Source organism: Dipodomys ordii, unplaced genomic scaffold (assembly GCF_000151885.1).
Source record: "Dipodomys ordii isolate 6190 unplaced genomic scaffold, Dord_2.0 Scaffold66, whole genome shotgun sequence".
NCBI classification, from domain to species: Eukaryota; Metazoa; Chordata; class Mammalia; order Rodentia; family Heteromyidae; genus Dipodomys; species Dipodomys ordii.
The window spans coordinates 3,099,847-3,121,378 of record NW_012267282.1 but is presented as its reverse complement, the minus strand read 5'-3'; the positions used below and the strand labels follow the sequence as shown (position 1 = coordinate 3,121,378).

The 21,532-nt window shown below is 55.1% G+C and overlaps 3 protein-coding genes across 4 annotated transcripts in view; 1 reads left to right on the top strand and 2 right to left on the bottom strand.

Moving 5' to 3' along the window:
* Nucleotides 1-680, bottom strand: part of Rilpl2 (Rab interacting lysosomal protein-like 2) — a 12,178-nt gene extending 11,498 nt beyond the window's left edge. The window contains exon 1 of the mRNA XM_013023171.1: nucleotides 152-680. Within this exon, the coding sequence (XP_012878625.1) occupies nucleotides 152-478 (327 nt within the window). The 5' untranslated portion in view covers nucleotides 479-680. The remainder of the gene's footprint in view (nucleotides 1-151) is intronic.
* A 1,619-nt stretch (nucleotides 681-2,299) lies between these two features.
* Nucleotides 2,300-5,255, top strand: Snrnp35 (small nuclear ribonucleoprotein 35kDa (U11/U12)). Of its 2 annotated transcripts, none has more exons than XM_013023102.1 (2): nucleotides 2,300-2,316; nucleotides 4,382-5,255. In XM_013023102.1, exon 2 carries the CDS (start codon nucleotides 4,385-4,387, stop codon nucleotides 5,123-5,125), a length of 741 nt encoding a protein of 246 aa, XP_012878556.1. In that variant the 5' UTR covers nucleotides 2,300-2,316; nucleotides 4,382-4,384; the 3' UTR covers nucleotides 5,126-5,255. The 2 variants fall into 2 exon arrangements, with proteins under 2 accessions (XP_012878556.1, XP_012878555.1); XM_013023101.1 differs by lacking the exon at nucleotides 2,300-2,316 and adding an exon at nucleotides 2,577-2,698.
* A 3,269-nt stretch (nucleotides 5,256-8,524) lies between these two features.
* The window catches only part of Rilpl1 (Rab interacting lysosomal protein-like 1), a 21,703-nt gene continuing 8,695 nt past the window's right edge, over nucleotides 8,525-21,532 (bottom strand). Inside the window, exons 2-6 of the mRNA XM_013023053.1 lie at nucleotides 21,011-21,243; nucleotides 20,374-20,595; nucleotides 16,722-16,894; nucleotides 15,773-15,865; nucleotides 8,525-9,290 (exon numbers count right to left, since the gene is read on the bottom strand). Coding sequence (XP_012878507.1) covers nucleotides 9,146-9,290; nucleotides 15,773-15,865; nucleotides 16,722-16,894; nucleotides 20,374-20,595; nucleotides 21,011-21,243 — 866 coding nt within the window. The 3' untranslated portion in view covers nucleotides 8,525-9,145. The remainder of the gene's footprint in view (nucleotides 9,291-15,772; nucleotides 15,866-16,721; nucleotides 16,895-20,373; nucleotides 20,596-21,010; nucleotides 21,244-21,532) is intronic.

Genomic DNA, 21,532 nt, shown 5'->3' with positions numbered 1-21,532 from the left:
TGCTCCATCCACTGTCACCCTGCTCCATCCACTGTCACCGAGCTCTACCCACTGTCACTCTGCTCCCGTCCACTGACTGTCACCGTGGTCCCTCCAGTGTCACCCTGCTCCCCCCCAGCGGCCCCTCCCGGGCTCCCCGCCCCGCACTCACCCCCGCGCCGGCGGGAGGGCCCCCGCTCCGCAGCCCCTCCACCTCCCGCCGCAGGCTGTCCCGCTCCCGCCGCAGCGCCTCGGCCGCCAGGCCGCCCTCGGTCACCAGCGCCTCCAGCATCTCCAGCACGCGGACGATGGTGAACTGCAGCCGCGCCACGCGGGGGTCGCCGCCCAGCGCCATCAGCTCGCGGCCCACCACGTAGGAGATGTCGTACACGTCCTCGGCCGTCAGCTGGAAGGCGCTCTTGCCCAGGGCGCCCTCGGGGCCGGCCTCGTCCTCCTCCGCGCCGCCCTCCTCGCCCTGGCGGCGCGGGGGCTCCTCCATGAGTCCCGGCCCGTCACTTCCCCCGGGCCCGGAGAAATTGCCGCTGCGCAGGGGGCGCGGCCGAGGGGGCAGCGTCCCGGCCGAGCCAGGCGGGACAGCGGCCCCCCGGATGCGGCGGGGGACGGAGAAGGACGACGGGCAGGGAGGGCGCCCGAGACCGGGCCGCGGGGCGCTGGGGGCGGCCGGGGCCTCGGAGCCCGCAGGCCGGGGGTGGAGCCAGGCGGGGCCCCGCCCCCGCGGCAGCCTCCAGAGGCCGCGTTTCCATGGAGACGGAGGCGGGACTTGCAGGGTGAGGCCGGGAGGGGAGACCGCACTCGGGGACTTCCTTCCCCCTGGAACTTCCCAGCCGCGGGCCTGCGTGGGGCGGGAGGGGGGGCGCAGCCCGCGGCGGGCGTTGCGGATCCCCACGGTCGGGGCCCACGCCTGTAATCCTAGCAACTCGGGAGGCTGAGACCTCAGCATGGGGTTCGAAACCAGCCCGGGCAGGAAAGCCAATAAACTACCCCAAAAAGTGGAAGTGGCGCTGTGGGTCAAGTGTAGAGCACCAGCTTGAACAGAAAAGCTCAAGGACAGCGCCAGCCCCGAGTTCAAGACGCACCACCAGCATCTACAAAAGGCAAAAGGGGCTGGAGAGGTGGCTCACTGGTAGAGCGCTTGCCTTGCATGCATGAGGCCCCGGGTTCGATTCCTCAGCACCACACATGCAGAAAAAGCTGGAAATGGCGCTGTGGCTCAAGTGGTAGAGCGCTGGCCTTGAGCTGATAGGAGCTCGGGGACAGCGCCCAGGCCCAGAGTTCAAGCCCCACGACTGGCAAAGAAAAAAAATCCCAACGATAGATAGTTACTTTTAAATTAAAAAAATAAAAATAACTTCAGAAATATGATTCCATTGAGTTCACTGAGTAAGACCTGAGAGAAGTAGCAAACTGGGAAGCCCAAGTAGGTGGGCGGGTGGACACCTAAAATAGAAGTGCAGATGGGTGGGGGCTGGCAGAGTGGAAAGTTCCGCCAGGCGCTGGGCAGCACGGGAAGGGGCGGGGAGGAGGCTCTGCGCTCCAGCAGGGTAAGAGGCAGAGGGCTGAGGGGATCTTCATCCCTTACACTATTTTCAGGTCATGGTAACCTTCCACACGTGGAGAAACAGAAAGGATTATGGTTTCCCAGTCTGGTGTAAAAGTTGCTACTACCCTAGCTGGGCGCCGGTGGCTCACGCCTGTCATCCTAGCTACTCAGGAGGCTGAGATCTGAGGACCAGGTTCTAAGCCAGCCGGGGCAGGAAAGTCCAAGAGACTCTTATCTCCAATAAACCGCTAGAAAACCGGAAGTGGCGCTGTGGCTCAATGGTAGAGCGCAGGCCTTGAGCAAAAGCAGCTTAGGGTCAGCGCCCGGGACCAGAGTTCAAACCCAGGACCGGCAAAAAAGGAAAAAGAAAAGCAAGAAAATAATGTTTCTTCTCCGGGCTCCTAATGGCAGAGGCTTGGAAAAAAAAAAAGGTCACTTGGAAACTTGCAAGAAATTCAAATTTGCAGGGAGTTTTGAGTTTGTCAAACAACAAGCGCCCGCAAGGTCCCCAAACGAGTTCCAGGCGCTCCTGGCGTCCCGGGAGCTCCGCTGGAGGCGCGCGGCGACCAGCCCCGGGCCTCGCCGGCGGCCGCCTGGCAGGGGCCGACCGCAGATTCGACCGGGCGCGGGGCCTCCGCTCGGCGCCTCCGCAGCGCGCTCTTCCGCCGAGGCAGACGCTCGCGTGGGTCGGGGCTCGCTGCGGGAGGTTCGATCGGAAAAGCAAAGTGAGCCGCGGCCGGCTGCGACCGGGGTGAGGACTGCTCCGTCCCGTCCCGGCGAGCGGGGGAGCCGCCGCCGTGCCGAGGGCTGCGCGGCGGGAACCGTGGACGAGCGCTGGGTCGGAGGGCCGGGGAGGCGGGCGGCCGAAGGAGTCAGCCTCCGGGGGCCGGAACCAAGGCCCTGGCCGAGACCGCACCGGGAGGGGCACCGAGCGCGGCAACACCGCCCGGACTTCCGCCTTCGCGTCCGCGGCGCCTGCGCACCCCCGCTCCCTGAGGCCGGGTCTTCCGCTTTCGTCCCTGGGATGTGAAGGTACAAAGAAAAACAGCTTTCTCTGTGCTGTGGCGGATAGCCAGGGGATTGGGAGTCAGCGGCGCGGTCGGCGCGCAGACACTGGCCGCAGAGCCCCAGCGCCTGTCACTTGCCCGCTCTTCACAGGTAAGAGGCTCAAGCTTGAATTGAATGGGCTTAACGTTGGCGGCGCTGGGGAGGTGGCGCAGCGGTAGAGCGCCTGCCTCGCAAGCGTGAGGCCCTGGGTTCGATTCCTCAGCACCACATAAGCAAAAGGACAAGGCCGGAGGTGGCGCTGTGGCCCAAGTGGTAGAGCGCTAGCCTTGAGCTGAAGGACAGCGCCCAGGCCCCGACCCCCCAAAAAAAGTCCCGTTAATGTCCTTTTGTCTGTGCTGGTTACCTGTCCCAACCTTATCATTCTCTCCCCACCCCCTCTCTTTTGGTTGGTCGTGGGGCTAGAACTCACAGCCTGGGCACTGTCTCTGAACCGTTTTGCTCAAGGCTAATGCTCTACCACTTTGAGCTCCAGCTTCACTTTTTGGTGGTTCATTGGGGATAAGAGGTTCATGGACTTTACTGCCGGGGCTGGCTTTGAACCGTGATCCTCAGATTTCAGCCTCCTGAGTAGCTAGGATTACAGGCGTGAGCCTGCACCACGCTCGCTGTGTTTCGTTCTTTTATCTCTCATATCTCATCCCAGCCCTTATGAAACTACAAGCTGAATGTAAAACCCTAGACATTGTTGTAGGAAAGCTTATTCTACTGTGGCATTTGGGAAAATGAACTAAGGAGATTGAAAAAAAGTAAAAGCATTCAAAGAACAAAACGCGATCTATATTGCTTAGTAATGCTTAGATTTATTTCAATATTGGGGTTAGAATTCAGCCTCTTGTTTGCTTGAGTCATAAACTCCAGCCCAGTTTTTTTTTTTTCTGGTGTTCCAGTATTGTTGGAGCTAGAAAATTCTCCCTCCCTCCCTCCCTCCCTCCCTCCCTCCCTCCCTCAGCACAGAGCACCCTATGAAGGACTCAGCACAGAGCACCCTGTTCAGGACTCAGCACCCTGTTCAGGACTCAGCACAGAGCACCCTGTTCAGGACTCAGCACAGAGCACCCTGTTCAGGACTCAGCACAGAGCACCCTGTTCAGGACTCAGCACAGAGCTCTATTCTACAAGTTGTCATTAGCTTTCATCAGTATCACCATTGTTTGAGGAACGTTTCACAAATCACACAAGTTCACATCTAATGGTTTAGTGGGGAGTTTTTTTTGGGGGGGTTGGGGGTTACCCATCAGACTTGAACTCAATGCAGAGGGTTACTGTTCTAATAACATTTGCTCAAGGCTAGAGCTCTACCACTTTGAACCACATTTCCAAGAGTCTCACAGACTTCCTGCCAGGGCTGGGTTTTAAAGTCCCTCCCACCCTCCCTCCCTCTCCAAAGTTGACACTCATCCACTTGAACTATACCTCTGCTTTTGGCTTTGTGCAGGTTAATTGGAGATAAGCATCTCACAGACTTTCCTGCCTGGGCTGACTAGTGTCAAAGCTCAGCCTCCCCAGTAGCTAGGATTATAGATAGTAAGCTATCTATAATCCTAGTGGATAAAGAAGTGTTTATCTTATTTTGTTTGTAGTGCTTGCTGAGGCTTGAATACAGAGTCCCTTGTGTAACTAGGCAAAGGTTTACCCACTGAGCTCCACCCTCAGATCCCTATGACCATTTCAAAGCTCTGAAAGGTACGCTGGAGTTGAGCCATACTACCTCTGCCTCTTACTCCCTGGGAGGCCTGAGCTGATGATAGCCACCACCCCCTGTCACATTTCTAGAACATGAACGATTGGATGCCCATCGCCAAGGAATATGACCCACTTAAAGCTGGCAGCATCGATGGCACAGATGAAGACCCGCATGACCGCGCCGTGTGGAGGGCTATGTTGGCCCGGTATGTGCCCAACAAGGGCGTCACTGGAGACCCGCTCCTCACCCTGTTTGTGGCCAGACTAAATTTGCAGACCAAAGAGGACAAGTTAAAAGAAGTCTTCTCCCGCTATGGTGACATCCGGCGGCTGCGGCTGGTGAGGGACTTGGTGACTGGCTTCTCCAAGGGCTACGCCTTCATCGAGTACAAGGAGGAGCGGGCGCTGCTGAAGGCCCACCGCGATGCCGACGGCCTGGTGATCGACCAGCACGAGATATTTGTGGACTATGAGCTGGAGCGGACTCTTCGTGGCTGGATCCCGCGGCGGCTGGGGGGTGGGCTGGGTGGGAAAAAGGAATCTGGGCAGCTGAGATTTGGGGGACGGGATCGGCCTTTCCGAAAGCCTATCAACTTGCCAGTTGTTAAGAATGACCTCTACCGAGATGGGAAGAGGGAGAGGCGGGAGCGATCCCGGTCCAGGGAAAGACACTGGGACTACAGGACCAGGGACCGAGACCATGACAGGGGTCGCGAGAAGAGGTGGCAAGAAAGAGAGACAGCCAGGGTATGGTCTGAAAACGACTGGGACAGGGAGAGGGGCCTGCGAGAGGACAGGGGCAAGGGGAGGGAGAAGAGGGACAGAAGCAAATAGAGGCCCCGCGCGGCTGCAGAGGACACTACTGGGGAATTGTCTATGTGCTGTGTTCCCATTGGCTCAATAAAATAAGTGGAGGTTGGGAGGTGGGCGTGCCTGTCTGCTACCCAGCTCCACACAGGTATTATGGGTTGTCGTCTCCACAGTTCAAAGTATATGGTGTTGTTTTCTGCAGTGCTGGGGATTGAACCCATGGTGTGTATATACTAGGCAAAAGCTCTGCCACGGAGCCACATCCCCAGCCAGGACAGTACTTTATAGTTACCGCAGCTGTCCAGAGGCCTCTGTGAGGGCTGCCATGCTCGTTTCATTTGGTAGGAGACAATTGGTCTGATTTTTCCTCTGTACTTGAAATGCATGCCAAACAGGCCAGATGTTCTGAAACCCTTCATTCACACTGACCCCGACCCCCGAGACCCTGCTGTGATGGGAACAAGCTGAATCTCTTCTTCCTTCATCCCCATGACCCAGGGCTTGCTGAATGAAATGGAATAGAAAAATGCATCTTAGCTGCTGCTGGTGGCTCACGCCTGTAATCCTAGCTTCTCTGGAGGCTGAGATCTGAGGATTGTGGTTCAGAGCCAACTGGGCAGGTACATCCATGCAACTCCTTATCTCCAATGAACCACCAGAAAACCGGAAGCGGCGCTGGGGCTCAAAGTGGTAGAGCGCTAGCCTTGAGTGAAAAAGCTCAGGGACAGCGCCCAGGCCCTGAGTGCAAGCCCCATGACACACAATTTTTTTTTTTTTTTTACTTTTTTTTGGCCAGTCAGGGGGCTTGAACTCAGCCTGGGCACTGTCCCTGAGCTGCTTTTGCTCAAGGCTAGTATTCTACCACTTGATTCACAGCATCACTTCTGGCTTTTTCTGTTTATGTGGATACTGAGGAATAGAACCCAGGGCTTTATGCATGCTAGGCAAGCACTCTACCCCTGAGCCACATTCCTAGCCACAACTTTTTTTTTTTCTTTTTGTTGGTCTTGGGCTTGAACTCTGGGCCTGGGCGCTGTCCCTCAGCTCTTCAGCTCTACCCCTTAAGCCACAGTGCGCCTTATGGTTTTCTGGTGGCTTATTGAAGATAAGAGTCTCAAAAAAAAAAAAGAGTCTCACGGACTTTCCTGCCCTGGCTAGCTTTGAACCTTAATCCTTAGATCTCAGCCTCCTGAGTAGCTAGGATTACAGGTGTGAGCCACTAGCCCCGGCAGCCACAATTTTTTTTTTTTTAATGCATCTGAGGAGAATGCTGGGAGAGTTATACCAGATGCCAGCCTCAACACCGAGGTCAGCTGCCACAGCTCCTTTCCAAAAGTGCACACTCATGCACAAAACACTGCTGACGGTCTCTTTTCTGTTGTTGCTGGCTTTAAGATAAAAGGGCAGTCTGCAGGGCTGTGATCCATGGCCCACTTCCAGCCGTCTGAAAAGATAAATCCCACAGAAGAAGTGGGAGTGAAATGAGAGCAGGAGGGGTCAGAAATCCCAGACAGAGACTGGGAATGTGGAGTAGTGGTAGAGTGCTTGCCTAGCATGCATGAAGCTCTGGGTTCGATTCCTCAGTACCACATACACAGATAAAAGCCAGAAGGGGTGCTGTGGCTCCAGTGGTAGAGTGCTAGCCTTGAGCAAAAAGAAGCTCAAGGACAGGGCCCAGGCTCTGAGTTCAAGTCCCAGGACTGGCAAAAAAAAAAATCCACAGGATCACAGCCTGTTCTCATGGCACTTGTTTTTCTTAATATCTGCCCTCTGGTTGTTTCTGTGAGTTTGAGTAAGGCCTGAACCACACTTACTCCTGGGAGCAGTGAGTGGCTCAGGCCTGCAATCCCAGCTCTGAGAGGTAGAGATTGGGAGGATTTTTGGCTCAAGGCCAGCTTGGGTGAAAGTTGGCAAGACTCCATCTCAACAAAGAAGCTGAGTGTGGGTGTGACCTTGTCCCCGCTATGTAGAAGGCTTAAGTTGAAGGGCCTACCTATATAGATCAAAATCTGAGGCAGGCCATGGGCAAAACAATAAGGTGCATAATACATTAGACCAGGGCTCCTCAGCCCCGCACCATGGGCAAGCAGCTCTCTGACATTGTGAGAAGCTTAGCAGCATCCATGATCTCTACCCAAATGGCCTCCTGTTCCACAGTCTCCCGGCACCGCCTGCCACGCGTCCTGGGAGGAATGCCCTCTGTTGAGAACCACTGCCGTGCACCAGTGCGGAGTCAGCACCAACATGCCTCAGTGTACATGCTCTGTGTGCATCGTGCTGTCACCTTCATGGAGAAGGGACTCGCGCACATGTGCTGTGCAAGGCCAGCGCATCATAAACCTTCAGGGAGGGTATTCAGGAAACTGGCAACACTGGTTAGCTGTTGGGAGGACCGGTAAAGGTGGCCAGGAGCTGCAGTGTGGCCCAGTGCAGGCTGTTTGCCTAGAATGGGTGAAGTCCTGGGTTTAATCCCCGGGGCTGGTGGGGTTTTCCTCAGTGGACATGCATCTGTGCATCAGTACTAGTATTTGAACTTAGGGCCTAGGCAAGCACTACCACTAAGCCATACCTCCAGGCTAGCACTCTTAACACTTGAGCCACAGTGCCACTTCCAGCTTTTTGCTGGTTGGATATAAGACTTTGCTGCCCTGGTTGGTTTCAAACCACGATCCTCAGATCTCAGCCTCCTGAGTAGCTAGGATTGTAGGCATGAGCCACTGGTGCCTGGCTGCTCTGACTACTTTAGACAGGGCCTTCCCAGCTACTATTTTTGGCTTCCTGTCCTGGCTCAGATGACAGGTGGATGTCACTGTGTCAGCTATGGTTTTCTGGTGGTTGATTGGACATTAGGAGTCTCATGGATTTTCCTGCCCAGGATGGCTTCCTCCTGAGTAGCTAGGGTTACAAGTGTGAACCACCAGCATCCAGCTTTTTGGTTTTTGGGGTTTTTTTTTTGGGGGGGTCATTGGGCCTGAACTCTGGGCCTGGGCGCTGTCCCTCAGCTATTCAGCTCAAGGCTAGCGCTCTACCACTTGAGCCACAGTGCCACTTCCGGGTTTTTCTGTGTATGTGGTGCTGAGGAATCAAACCCAGGGCTTCATGCATGCAAGGCAAGTGCTCTACCACTGAGACACCTTCCCAGCCCCTGGCCTCAAACTCTTGATCCTCATTCCTCAAGCCTTTCAAGTTCTGAGCATATGGGTGTGTGCTGTGCTGCCTGGCTTCACCTGGTTTTTTTAGCAAATTAACAGAATGCACTGAGTAAGGCCCCACCCTGTATTCTGTGGGTAGGAGTTTCAGAACCCCCCACCCCCAGCTTTCTTGGGAGATTTGTCTTCTCTGCAGGGGACTAAGTATTTCACATGGTGAATGCCAAAAGGAAAGGAGGATGCCGGAAAAGAAAACTGCACGCAAGAACTGTCGCAGCATCATTCTCGGCATGTTTGGTCAGTGCTAACCCAAAGCGGTTGCAAGGCACACTTCCTCAGCCGGGCCCAAGCCAGCCTGCTCGGGCGCGGCTGCTGCCTCTTGCAGTGTTGAGGGGGACTTGCATCCTGTCCGTGAGTGCTGGAGCTGGAATTGCTCACCCTGTGTCCAGTCGATCAATCCTGTGCAACAGCGATTTCCCTGACAATCTCACGATCATGAAAAGCTGCCTCCAGCTCAAGCACAACAAAGGCGCCCATGAAACCTCTACTATACTAAACCTATACAAAGCAAGTCAAGTAGCGATTAGAACGGCGAGTGATATATTTGGCTGGAAGAAGTTGGTTACTAAAGTTAACGCAATAGCTGGCTTCAGTTCACAGGACTATTAAATATATATCCTAAGGGTCAGAGGCATCTATTAGAAACGGTGATAGCCCTGGACATAAATAAACCTTTCTTTAGAATTTGGCATCAGTTCTCCAAGGTCCATCCTCAACGACAGTTTGTTTGAGGTCCATTTTGAGGGTGCTCCTGCCCCCAGAGGCATGAGGCAGTAATGCCACACAGGCTGAGGACACGTCTGGTTCCAAGGGGGCCAAGGTCACAGGTCACAGGTCAGAGGTGCTGCAGGGCTTCCTGCCCTTGCTCCGTGTACCCGTCGTCTCGGTGAGTGTTTGCCCACTGGCCAAAGGACTCGTGGATGTGTGAGTTTCTCTGCGTGTTGGCCAGGCGCTTCTTGTCCCGAGAGAAGAAGCTAAACCTTTCGGAATGGAGAAAGAGAGAAATGAGAGCCTTCCCTGGGCTGTGCAGATCCTTTTTTTCTTTCTTTCTTGCAACTCCAGGGACATAGCAGCAGTCTAAGTGCAAACTGGTTCACGACGGGGAAGTTGGGGATGATGGGGTCACAGGAGGGGCTTCCTCCCCCACGGCGTTTATCTCAGCACCTGGGAGGTCACGTGAGCAGCGTGTGTGTGTGTGTGTGTGTGTGTGTGTGTGTGTACTGTGGATGTATGGGGGTTCCACCTGCCTACTACTTGGGGTCCTTCTCATGACACCAATCACATCTTTCCTTTCCTGCAGTGCTGGGGACGCAGCCCCGGGCCTTGCGCATGCTGAGTGTGAACTCCGCACCACAGGGCTGCTGTCCTGGCCCTGCAGGTCCTCTACCAAGCGATCCTGAGGGCCTGTGTGGGGTTCAAGATGACAGGATGGAAATGAACAGTAGTCCTGATTCCAATAGTTATGCATTAATATAGTCACAGAAGCAGCACAGTAAGGCCTAGATTTCATGGTCATTATTATTAAATCATGGGACAGATTTCTGCTATGAGAGAGACACAGTAGGTCCGTTTGGGCTTTCAAAAGTAGATTTAATGCTGAAGCCCTTAAGATGCATCATTGTAGGTGGTTCCCCAGCACAGCTAATGTAGACCAAGGTGGCAAGGGCACACCAAGTACACAAGGGAAATTCTCCTGGCCCCTGACAATGAAGGCACAGGGCCCGCGGCATGTGTGTGAATGCTTTGGCTTTGCATGGGGAGATTGGGGAATGAGCTGGCCCCGAGTAGCAGCCACGTGTGTTAGGTTTTGCCTCTACCTGGCTGAAGGGAGCAGGAAAGCCAGTTAGCACTACCAACACAGAGATGGCAACCCCCGCCCCAACACCCACGGCAATGGACCCACATCCGACCCCTGATAGACCAGGCAGTTTAGAAAGCTACGGGCATGGCACGGGCATCAGAGACAGTGTTAGTGCCACTCGGGACCCGGGCGTGGGTTACTGACCCGTCACTTATAGAACCTTCTTTACTGGATCATGGGCAAGGTGGTTTTTAGAAGGGAAACAGAAGAGACAAAAAGAATTATCGGTGACAGTGCCAAGAATTCCACTCGTGTAGGTCAAACACAATGAGAGGCATCTGCAGATGCCAACACACAGGTGGCCGAGCGCCATGCAGCCCCAGCAGCAGCCGCACACACCCCCGGCACGGCTCACCCGGAAGCCCAAACCCACACAGTGCCTACAAGGGAAACGAGTCTCCGGGCGGGCTGCAGCGCAGGGTCATCTACAATCAGTCCAGCCGCCACCATGGGCAAGATGGCTGTAAAGATCCTGGTCCAGAAGTCCAGAGAGACACAGAAGACAAAAACAGAGGAGGCATGACCAGGAAGCCCGGCTGAGGGGTGCACCGCAGAGTGACCTGCGTCCCTCTCCCCGTGCCCTTAGTACCCCTGCATGTGACCGGAGGGGAAACAGGAAGCAGTCACAGCAGAGCGTGGCCCTAGCAGAGAACCAGCACCCTTACTTATAAATGGTGAAATCTGGATACAGACATGCACGCATGTGTCATGCGGTGACAGAGGCAGAAATGGGTGACATTCCTCTCCCACAGGCCCAAGATGGCCAGCAAACCCCCAAAGAGCAGAGCACCCAAACAGGTTCTCCTGCACGCAGTCTTGATCTTGGACTCTGGCATCCAGAGCCATGATCTATGGATTACATTACATTGCTTAAGCTCATGTGTGACATCTGAGCTGCTTGTCACCCAAGGAAGTATAGAGTGTGGGACAGCCACGAGGGCAGCGTGGCCTGGCGTGGGCAAGGGGGAGGCCAGCATGCTCTAGGAGCTCTGTGGTGACCGCTGGCTCTCCTCCATGTCTCCATGCGCCCACAGCAGAGGTGACAGCCAGCCGAGGACACAAGGACAAGGACCGGAAGCAGAGACACTGTGTCCCTGACCCTCATTCAATGGTCACCTGACCCTGTGCTGAGCGCAGGGCTGAAGAGACGCCTGCCAGGCCCCAGGGCTCGCTCGCCTTGAAAAGCGGGTTTGCTGTCTGCTCTAAAGAGTGTAAAGTCGGGGGCTGGGCAGGTGGCTCAGTGGTAGAGCGCTTGCCTTGCATGCATGAGGCCCTGGGTTCAATTCCTCAGTACCACATAAGCAGAAAAAGCCAGAAGTGGCATTGTGGCTCAAGTGGCAGTGAGCTGAAGAGCTGAGGGACAGCGCCCAGGCCCAGAGTTCAGGCCCCACGACTGGCAAAAAAAAAAAAAAAGTGTAAAGTCGGGTTCTGGGGATTCAGCGCCTTCGCCTTTCACAGCAGGTGGGAGGCCTCCCAGAGCCTTTTGCTAAGTGAATGGGCTCAATCCGCGGAGGCCAGATGGCCGGGCACGGGTGGCTTGCAGGGGCTCCACGTCCCCCTTCTTTGTACCCACCTGTGCCAGGACACCGTCCCTGCCTGGCAGCCGCTCAGACCCAGCATGGATGCTTTGCCTGGAGAGATAACCTGCTCTGCCTGGACTGCTGGGCTTCGCTTGGGGCCTGGTCAGGGGCCAGATTTGTCACCTGGAGTATCCCAGCCAAGTGAAGTGTGTGTGTCCCACAGGGCTTCCCGACCGCAGTCCCTTCCCGCAGGTGCCAGCTGCAGAGCGACGGCCACTTCCCTTCTGTGTCTGTGTGGCCCAGCGCGCGTGTTCTGGAGGTGGCGTAGCTAGCTTTAACTTCTGTCTCCCCACCCAGTGTTTCTGGAAGCTTCAAACCAAATGAAGTTCTAGCAAGTTGCATTCCAGAAGAGTCAGGGGCGGTGTGAGAAGCTATTTCCTGCTGGCTGGAGGAGGGGCGGCGGCGGGGAGGAGGACAGGGACAGAAGGCACTGTCCCTGCCACCATTTAGGGGCAGCCGCCTGCACCAAAGCCACCCTTTCCAGTTCTATAATCCAGGTCTAAGCCAAGGCCCCCCTGCGGCCCCCCAGCAGCCTCCCTCCAGTGTCCCTACCCGCCTCCTGCCCCTGCCTGGCAGAAGGCCACTGGTGGGGGGGAGGGGATTGTGAGGCCAAAACACAAGGAGGTGCTGCTGGTCCCTGGGGACAGGGTGGTCACTTGGTGCCCCTGCATGACCCTCCTGGGCCGCACCAGTCCACCCTCTTTGGCCAGCGCTGAAGGGTCACCCGCTATTCTTGGATGCCCGGCAGGCATGCTGTTTTGACTGGCAGCAGGAGTTTCTGCTTCCCTTGTGTTCAGCTCAGAAATGCCGGCTGTGCCATTTCTAGCTCGTGGTGCCTTTGAGATAAGGGACGCAGGCAGGCAGCCAGGGCTGGGGACCTGGGGAGGTATGGACGGAAAGCAGCAGGGCGGGGGGGGGGGGATGCCTGACCCTGAGCATTCCCAGCTAGTACCAGCTTAGTCTAAATGAAATCCAGGGGCTGCCCTGGGACTCAGTTTCCTCATGTGAGAAGTCGGGACAGCTGCCCCGCACAAGTGCTCCTTGCTGGTGAGGCCTTCAGTCCTCCTCCGTGATGATTACTACTTGCTGGGGGGTGAGAGGTGGGGAAAGCCCTGGGGGAGGGGCAGAGAGCTGAGCTGACACTGCCCAAAGCACAGGAAGAGACCAAACAGACCGAAAGGGGGAGGGGAGGACGGTGTGCTGAGCCACCTAAGAACTTTCAAGCCAGCTCTCCCCAGGAAGCCCCGTCCCTGGCCTGGACTCTTCCCAGCCTAGGCTTCGAAGGCCACAGCTCTGGGCAGCAGCTCAGGACAGCAGCTCAGGACAAAGGCAGCCAGTGTCCCCACAGCGCCTGTCAAAAGCCTTTTGTGCGAGTTGGCTCCCCCAGCAACCCTCTCGGAGGCCGGGCTGCCGCAGGATTGACCACCTGTGCCCATGGACAGGAGGGGCTGGCCGCCGCTCTTTCTCCTGTCTCTGTCTGTCTCTCTGGGGCTCCTCCCTTCCATCTGCTTCCCGTGCCAGGCTCAGAGCCCCAGCCCACGCCCATCCACCAGAGGACAGGCAAAAGGCAAGTGGAGCCATATGGAAAAGCAGGGCAGACACTTAGCCTCTTCTAGTGTAGGCAGAATTCTACCTGGGGGCTCACTCCGATGGCTCTTCTTTGGATTTCACCCAATTCAAGACTGGCAAGACCCAACTTTAACTACCCTATCTAAAATAAGGGTACTGGAATAGAACACTTAAGTCAGAACAGCCCAGTTTTGGAAGCAATTACAAATGTTTCATGACACTAACACTGAAGGGCCTTCCCACCCCCTGAGATGAAGCTAGCACTCGGATCACACGGGGCCAATTTCAATCCATGGGAACTGAATTAATTTAAAAAGTTATGCTGGGGGGGGGGATGGGAAGGTGGCTCAGTGGTAGAGCGCTTGCCTTGCATGCCTGAGGCCCTGGGTTCGATTCCTCAGCACCACATAAGCAAAAAGAAAAAAGCCCAAAGTGGCATTGTGGCTCAAGTGGTAGAGCGCTAGCCTTGAGCTGAAGAGCTGAGGGACAGCACCCAGACCCAGAGTTCAGGCCCCACAACTGGACCCAAAAATAAATAAATAAAATAAAATAAAATAAAAAGTTAGGTTAGCTGGGCACCAGTGGCTCACACCTGTAATCCTAGCTACTCAGAAGGTTAACACCTGAGGATCCCAGTTCGAAGCCAGCCCAAGCAAGAAAGTTTAATCTCCAATAAACTACTCAAAAAAAAAAAAAAATCCAGAAGTCACTCAAGTGGAAGAACGCTCGCCTTGAGCAAAAGCAGCTCAGAGACAGTGCCCAGGCTCAGAGTTTAAGCTTCAGGACCAACAAATAAATAAATAGGGCTGGGAGGTGTCTCAGTGGTAGAGTGCTTGCCTAGCATGCATAAAACCCCAGAGGGGCTGGGAAGGTATCTCAGTGGTAGAGCGCTTGCCTTGCATGCATGAGGCCCTGGGTTCGATTCTTCAGCACCACATAAGCAAAAAAGAGTGCTAGCCTTGAGCTGAAGAGCTAAGGGACAGTGCCCAGGCCCAGAGTTCAGGCCCCACAACCAGACCCCCCCCAAAAAAAAAAAAATCAACCCTGGGTTTGATTCCTCAGTACCACATAACTAGAAAAAGCTGGAAGGGGCACTGTGGCTCAAGTGGTAGAGTGCTGGCCTTGAGCAAAAGGCCCTGAGTTCAAGCCCCAGGACTGACAAATAAATAAATAGCTGGGGACCAGTGGCTTATGCCTGTAATTCTAGCTACTCAGGAGGCTGAAATCTGAAGATCTCGGTTCAAAGCCAGCCTGGGCAGGAAAGTCCATAAAACTCTTATCTCCAATGAACCACCAGAAAACTGGAAGTGGCGCTGTGGCTCAAGTGGTAGAGCACTTGCCTTGAGCTGAAGAGCTGAGGGACAGCGCCCAGGCCTAGAGTTCAAGCCCCACAATAGACAAAAAAAAAAAAATAAGTAAAATTTAAGTAAATAAATAAATAAGAAGTTATTTTAAGCTTCAGGGATGACAATATAAACATAGACCTGACAATGTGCTATCCTGTGATTGGTTTCAGGTTGATCATGTGATGGAATCAGAGCCAATGAAACTTGACTGTTTTCTGTGAATCTGATTGGGAGTGGGGGCAAGGAATCTGACCTAGTTTTAGATAGAATAAGTCTGACTCCTGAGCTGACAGTCTTCCACATTGCTGACACAGGTCTGGGGGAGCAAGGGGAATTGCAGATAAGAATCTCTAGGATTTATCTACCTTACCTAAGCTGGCTTTGAACTAAGGTCCTCAGGGCTCAGTCTCCCGAGTAGCTAGGATTGTAGTTGAGATCTATTCTATAATTGTCATGGGAAAAGTAGGGGGCCTGAGGCTGAGAGAATATAATAGGCCATCCTGCAAAGGCCAGGGTGCCTGGTTCAAATCCTGGCCCTCGGATTCCTTAAGGACATCACTGCCACCCACCAGCACGATGGGGAGGACCTAGAAGCTGAATGGAGCTACACAGTAGGTAAACAGTAAGTCTTCAGATTGGAGCCATTCAACTAGACCACAGGCCTTTATCTGATAGCCTGCAGGGGTCCAGGAACCCCCGGAGATTATCCCCAGCCTTAGATCTGCACTTTTTCCTTGGAAAGCAAAGGGCCTGTTGAGCGGAGGGGGACTCTGGTCACAGTACCAGGGCCCACCACACGTATCTGTCACTAATGCACACTTGGCTAGATGCACACGCAGCTTTCCAGCCTTTAAGCCGCACAAGTCCTCTACCCAGCCCCACTTGCTGTCCTTGATTCCAGAGCCACAGGCTGCAAACTCAAGCAAGCTCTGAGCATGAGCCACAGCCCCCCCCACCCCCAGCTGCCCCAGCCTCTGCCCAGAGATCCCAGAAAGAACTCAACATCCAGGCAGGGGAAAGGCAGAGCCCCTGGGAACAGGGACTCAGGAGCTAACCCCAGGAGATGCAGAGCCAGCCATGTGCCATGTGCTGAAAGAGTCACTTACAGTCGCTTGATCCCAGACTCCGGCTGGGGGGACATTCTCGGGTGTGCCATGGGTGGAGGAGGGGGTATTCGATTTTCCTCTTCTAATTCTTCGCTGGAAGAGTTAAGAGGTGTGAGACCAATCAGTCAAAACTTCTGAGAGTGGAACATTCCAGAAGGGAATGGTCTGATGAAGATGTATACTTTGGAGAGACCCCTGAAGGTGACAGTGACCTCTGTCTAGATACCTGCCTAAGGTCTGGCCTCCAGATGACCAACATGGCCGATCAGAGGAGGGGGCCGCCCTTCGGCCCACTGAGCAAATCTTTAATGGGATGTCCTGAAAGTACTTAAGGTTGAAGATGAGAGTCTCACAGACTTTCCTGGGCAGGCTGGCTTCAAATCATGATCCCTAGATCTCAGCCTCCTGAGTAGCTAGGATTACAGGCGTGAGCCATTGATGCCTGGCTTTTTAAATTTTGTTTTGTTTTGCCATTCCTAGAGCTTGAACTCAGGACTTTGGCACTGTCCCTGAGCTTTTTTGTTTCTCCATGCTAGGGCTCTACCATTTGAGCCACACCTCTACTTCTGGCTTTTTAGTGGTAAATTGTAGTTTTGAGTCTCACAGACTTTCCTGCCTGGGCTGGCTCTGAACCATGATCCTCAGATCTCAGCCTTGTAAGCTGCTAGGATCACAGGCGTGAACCACTGGCACCCAGCTTTTATTTTTTTAATTATTATTTTAAATTGTGTTACTTATTATTTATTGAATTGTATTATTTATGATTATATGATTTTAAACAGCCCCATACTTGCTAGGCAAATGCTCTATTACACCCCAGCCCTTTTTTGCTTTAGCTTATTTTCAGACTGGGTTTTAGGCTTTTAACATGCTGGGTAGACCTCAGCTCATGATCCTCCTGCCTCTGCCTCCCTCAGAGGGATTACAGGTCCCAGCCCAGGACTCTTACCTCTTATAGTAGGCCAGTTCCTCCTGCAGCAAGAATACCTTGGACTTGAGCTCATTCCTCTCATGCAGCACGTCCCGCAGCTCCTGCAGCGTGAACCGAGGGCGGTTGGGGTCCTTGAGATCCAGGGCCGCCTTCTCCGCATCTGAGACGCCCTCCTCTCCACTGGGCTCCATCTGGAGGGGGCAGAGATGTTGCTAATGAATTCCTGGCAGCTCCAGTGGCGGCACCCACTCTACATCCTGACGGAGCTTGCACCATCCACCCCCTGCGCGTGGGCACACACTGTCACCGTCCACCCCCTGCACGTGGGCAGCTTGCTCAGGGCCCTGCTTTATTTAAAGCCCTTGCAGGTAGCCTGGGCTCCTGCGGAGGTGGATGCAGCGGCCCCTTCAACAGCAGGGCTGTGTCCCGCCTCCACCGGCTCAGTCAAAGCCATCCACAGTGAAGAAGCACCCGCCTCTAATCCCCGCCCAGAAACCTGCCCCCTCTCTGCTCCTGCGGCTCAAGTGGGTGGAAGACCACAGCCCCACACAATTCTCCGCTCCTGGTCATCTGACATAAAGTCACACACAGTCGCTTCCCAGGGGCTTCTCTCCCATGGGACACACACGCCACCCAGCATCCTACTACATTGCCTGCCCGGCCTCCTCTCCACAGGGACATCTTTTTAGGAAACAGTAGGAAAAGACAAGTAAAGAAGTTTATTCTGGGGCGGAGAAGATGGCTCAGTGGTAGAGCGCTTGCCTTGCATGCCTGAGGCCCTGGGTTCGATTCCTCAGCACCACATAAGCAAAAAGAAAAAAGCCGGAGTGGCGCTGTGGCTCAAGTGGTAGAGCGCTAGCCTTGAGCTGAAGAGCTGAGGGACAGGACCCAGGCCCAGAGTTCAGGCCCCACGACTGGACCAAAAAAAAAAAAAAAGAAGTTTATTCTGTGTATGTGTGTATGTGTGTGTGTGGGGGGGGGGGGTGTGAGAGAGACAGAGACAGAGAGAGAGATGCCAGTCCTGGGTCTAGAACTCAGGACCTGGGTGCTTTTTCCCTCAAGGCTGGCACTTTACCACTTGAGCCACAGCTCTACCTCTAGCTTTTTGCAGGTTCATTGGAGGTAAAGAGCCTCACAGACATTACTGCCAGGCTGGCTTTGAACTGAGATCCTCAGACCTCTGTTTCTGGAGTCACTAGGATTATAGACAAGAGCCACTGGCTCTGTGCTTTCCTTACAGTGAGGGAGGCTTTGCCCGTGTCAGCCGGCCACGGCCACGTCCACGGCGCTGGCTCACTCTCCCTTCCAATTTTCCATAGTCCACTAGCAGATAAAGACCAAGCCAGCTCTAGGAAAGTTCTGGAATGGGGGCAAGAGGGGCAGGAATACACATGTCAACCACCCTCAGCCTTACAGAGGCAGGGGAGGTGGGGACTCCAGCCAGAACAGGGGTGAGGCCTAGGCCAAGGTCTCTTGGAGACAGAGCCCGGGCCGCAGGCCCTGGGCTGGAGGACAGACTGTTCTGAGAAGGGGCACTTGAAAGGCGACACCTGGAGCCAGGCAGATCAGGTGACAGCAACAAGGCTGCGCAGTCTCAGCAGGGAGCTAGCCTCAGAACTATGGTCATCTTGGTGGGGGCGGGCAGGGGAGGAGCGGTGCGGGTTGCCCTGCTCCCTGACTTTTAATGCTGGGCGCCTCCTCCGGGTTCTCAGATCTACAAGATAAGGAGACACCGCACTAACGGGGCGGGGCACCCCTGCGCCCACAACCCCAGGGTAACACAGGACCCAGGGTCTGCCCCAGGTAGGCTGCCAGGCACAGGCAGCCTCTCCCCGCATGGCTACCTCACAGGGTGCCCACACTTCAGGGAGGGGCATGGCCTCACCTCAAAGAGCCTCTTCTGGCCCCTGCATAGTTCTCCCTCCCTCCCTCCCTCCCTCCCTCCCTCCCTCGCTCTCTCCCTTCCACAAGGTCCTGCTACAGAGCCCAGCTCCCCACTTCTAAGGGCACTCTGCACAACTTCAGGGTTCTTTGCTCTGAACCCTCCGGGCTGGGGTGCCTCCTTGATATATATCCGCCTGGACAAGGAGGGCCCCCTGTTCTTTCCTCTGGGAACGGCTGGCTCTGATCCCCACAGAGCCTGGAAAGTCCCAGACAGGTGTGGGGCAGCCCTGACTTTGGGCACTCCTGGGGCCGCCCAGGCCTGGCCAGAGAGCCTGAGCCTGTTCCTCAGGTGGCAGCAGGGCTGGTCAGCGGCCCTTCCAGGTCATTCCACGAGGATTAGGGTGGCCAGGGTTATCTCTGACAAGCCAGGCTCCTGCCCTTGTTTGCTGGTCCCTGGAGCCTGTCTGGGCACAGCCAGGGTATCAGAGATACCATGATGCCCAGGAGACAGGCTGACAAGCCATCCAGAGGCCACCGACAGCAACAGCCTGGGGCCTGGGCCTCTCCCCTGCGGCCCAGCCTCCCAGTCACCAGGCTCACAGAAGTGCCCACCGCGGAAGCTGGTCCAGCAGAGGGGACAACTGTGCTCTGGTCACACTCGGGACTTTCCAGGCCCACCAGGCAGAACCTAAGCCTCAGTCATGTTGTGTCCAGACAGGTGGGTGCTTGGCAGCTGCTGGGGACTGGAACTTGAACTCAGGCCGGTCTGGCTCTGGTGTTCCTGTGACACCCTGGGGCCTGAACTGTTTCTTAGAAAATTCAGATGTAGCTGAGCATGGTGGCTCCCACCTGCCCTCCCAGCTAGTCGTGCAGAACGATCATGGTTCAAAGCCAGCCCTGGCAGAAAAGTTCCAGCTCAATAAAAAGCTAGGGGCCGGGCGCTGGTGGCTCACGCCTGTAATCCTAGCTACTCAGGAGGCTGAGAGCTGAGAATCGTGGTTCAAAGCCAGCCCGGGCAGGAAAGTCCATGAGACTCTTATCTCCAATAAACGCACTAGAAAACCGGAAGTGGCACTGTGGCTCAAGCGGTAGAGCGCTCGCCTTGAGCTGAAGAGCTGAGGGACAGCGCCCAGGCCCAGAGTTCAAGCCCCACGACCGACAAAAAAAATAAAATAAAAAGCTAGGGGGCTGGGAAGGTGGCTTAGTGATAGAGTGCTTGACTAGCATGTATGAAACCCTGGGTTTGATTCCTCAGTACCACAGAAAAAGCCAGAAGTGGTGCTATGGCTCAAGTGGCAGAGTGCTATCCTTGAGCACAGAGAGGCTCAGTGACAGTGCCCAGGCCCTGAGTTCAAGTTCCAGGACTGGCAAAAAATTAAAAATTAAAAAAAAAAGCTAGGTGCTGGCGGGTCATGCCTGTCATCCCAGCTTCAGTGGGAAGTATAAATAGAAAGATAAGCAAAAAGAGAAACCCTGTATCAAATAACCAGAGCAAGAAAGGCAGGTGGTGTGGAAATTCACTGACTCTCTCTCTCTCTCTCTGTCACACACACACACACACACACTCACTCTCTCTCTCTCTCTCCCAATCCTCAGATCTCAGCATCCTGAGTAGCTAGGACTACAGGTGAGCCACCGGCGCCCAGCTCATCTCCTGGGCTTTAGGAGCAACGCTATGGCCATCTCTACACTTTCACCTGTCCTGGGTCTGTGTTTAGAAGTGGGAGCATGTGACACCGTGTGATTAGTGACTCATGCACTACCTCAGTTCCGGCTTCCCACTCACCTCCGGCTCCTCCTCTCCCTTCGGCCTGAGCTCCCCCTGCAGCCGCTCCCGAAGCTTCCCCAGTTCCGCCCGCAGGCCACCCATCTCCTGCTCCTTGGTCTGCAGATCTGCCTCCAGTTCCACCTTCTGCTCGATCAGAGCCTTCCCTTGGGCCTCCACCACGGTGACCCGGTGCCGCAGGTCGTGGTTGATTTTCATGAGCCGCGTCTGCTGCTGCTGTAGCTGTGGGAGAAGAGTGCTGTTGTGCAGGGTCGCCGTGTACAGTGGCTCAGGTTGCACACTGCACGCCTTCAGGTGGACCCTGTTAGAAATCTGTTCGTATTTAAGGACTATGATGACACCAGAGACGGGCAATTTGTAGTTACTCACATATTGTTATGGCAGATGGACCTATGGGTCTTGTTAGGATTGATATACCATGCTGAATTGCCCAACGGGGAAGTCACATGCCTTGAGGAACCTTCTTCTAACTCAGGCTTGGATTCCAGAGGCACAAGAGGTAGTACTGGGGGCCAGGGGTACCATGGGACCGCATTCCCTCCTACTGCCCAGGGTCAGTGTCCAGGCTGAGGCCTCCAAGGACAGGCACTGGGAGGAGGAAGGAAGAGGAGGGAGGAGCTGGGGGGGCGCCACTCACAGCCTCCACGTCCTCGTTTTTCAGGCCCAGCTCCCGGTCCTTGGCGCGGATCTCATCCCGCTGCTTGTCCACCACCTCCTTCAGCTTCTTCATCACCTGCCGCTCCCGCTCCGACATGCCTGCAGGCAGCGGGAACGCGGAACTGAGGCCTGGGGTCAGCAACTCCCAGGGCCCTGCCACAGGAACCAGTCTGGCAGAGTCCTGTGAGAAGTTGAGTCCGGCTACCAGGCCTCCTGTTGGGAGGTGCACACCGGCTCACAGCCCTGCTGGGTCCAGGCAGTGACCCCACCGAGATTCAAGCTCAGGCACCTGGTTACAGAGTCCTGTTCCTACCATCATCAAATACAATCCCCCCGAATTCATGCCTTCCCGCAATTGCAGAACACAGCCCTGTTTAAAAAATAGGGTCTCTGCCCAGTCATACCACTTCTAGGCATCTACCCTGAACAACAGGAACCAATATACAAGGACACGTGCACCTCCATGTTTATTGCAGCACTGTTCACAATAGCTAGGATATGG

What these genes read in the sequence shown, in the direction of transcription:
- Snrnp35 (XM_013023102.1), top strand. Translation starts at nt 4,385, where the DNA reads ATGAACGATTGGATGCCCATCGCCAAGGAATATGACCCACTTAAAGCT.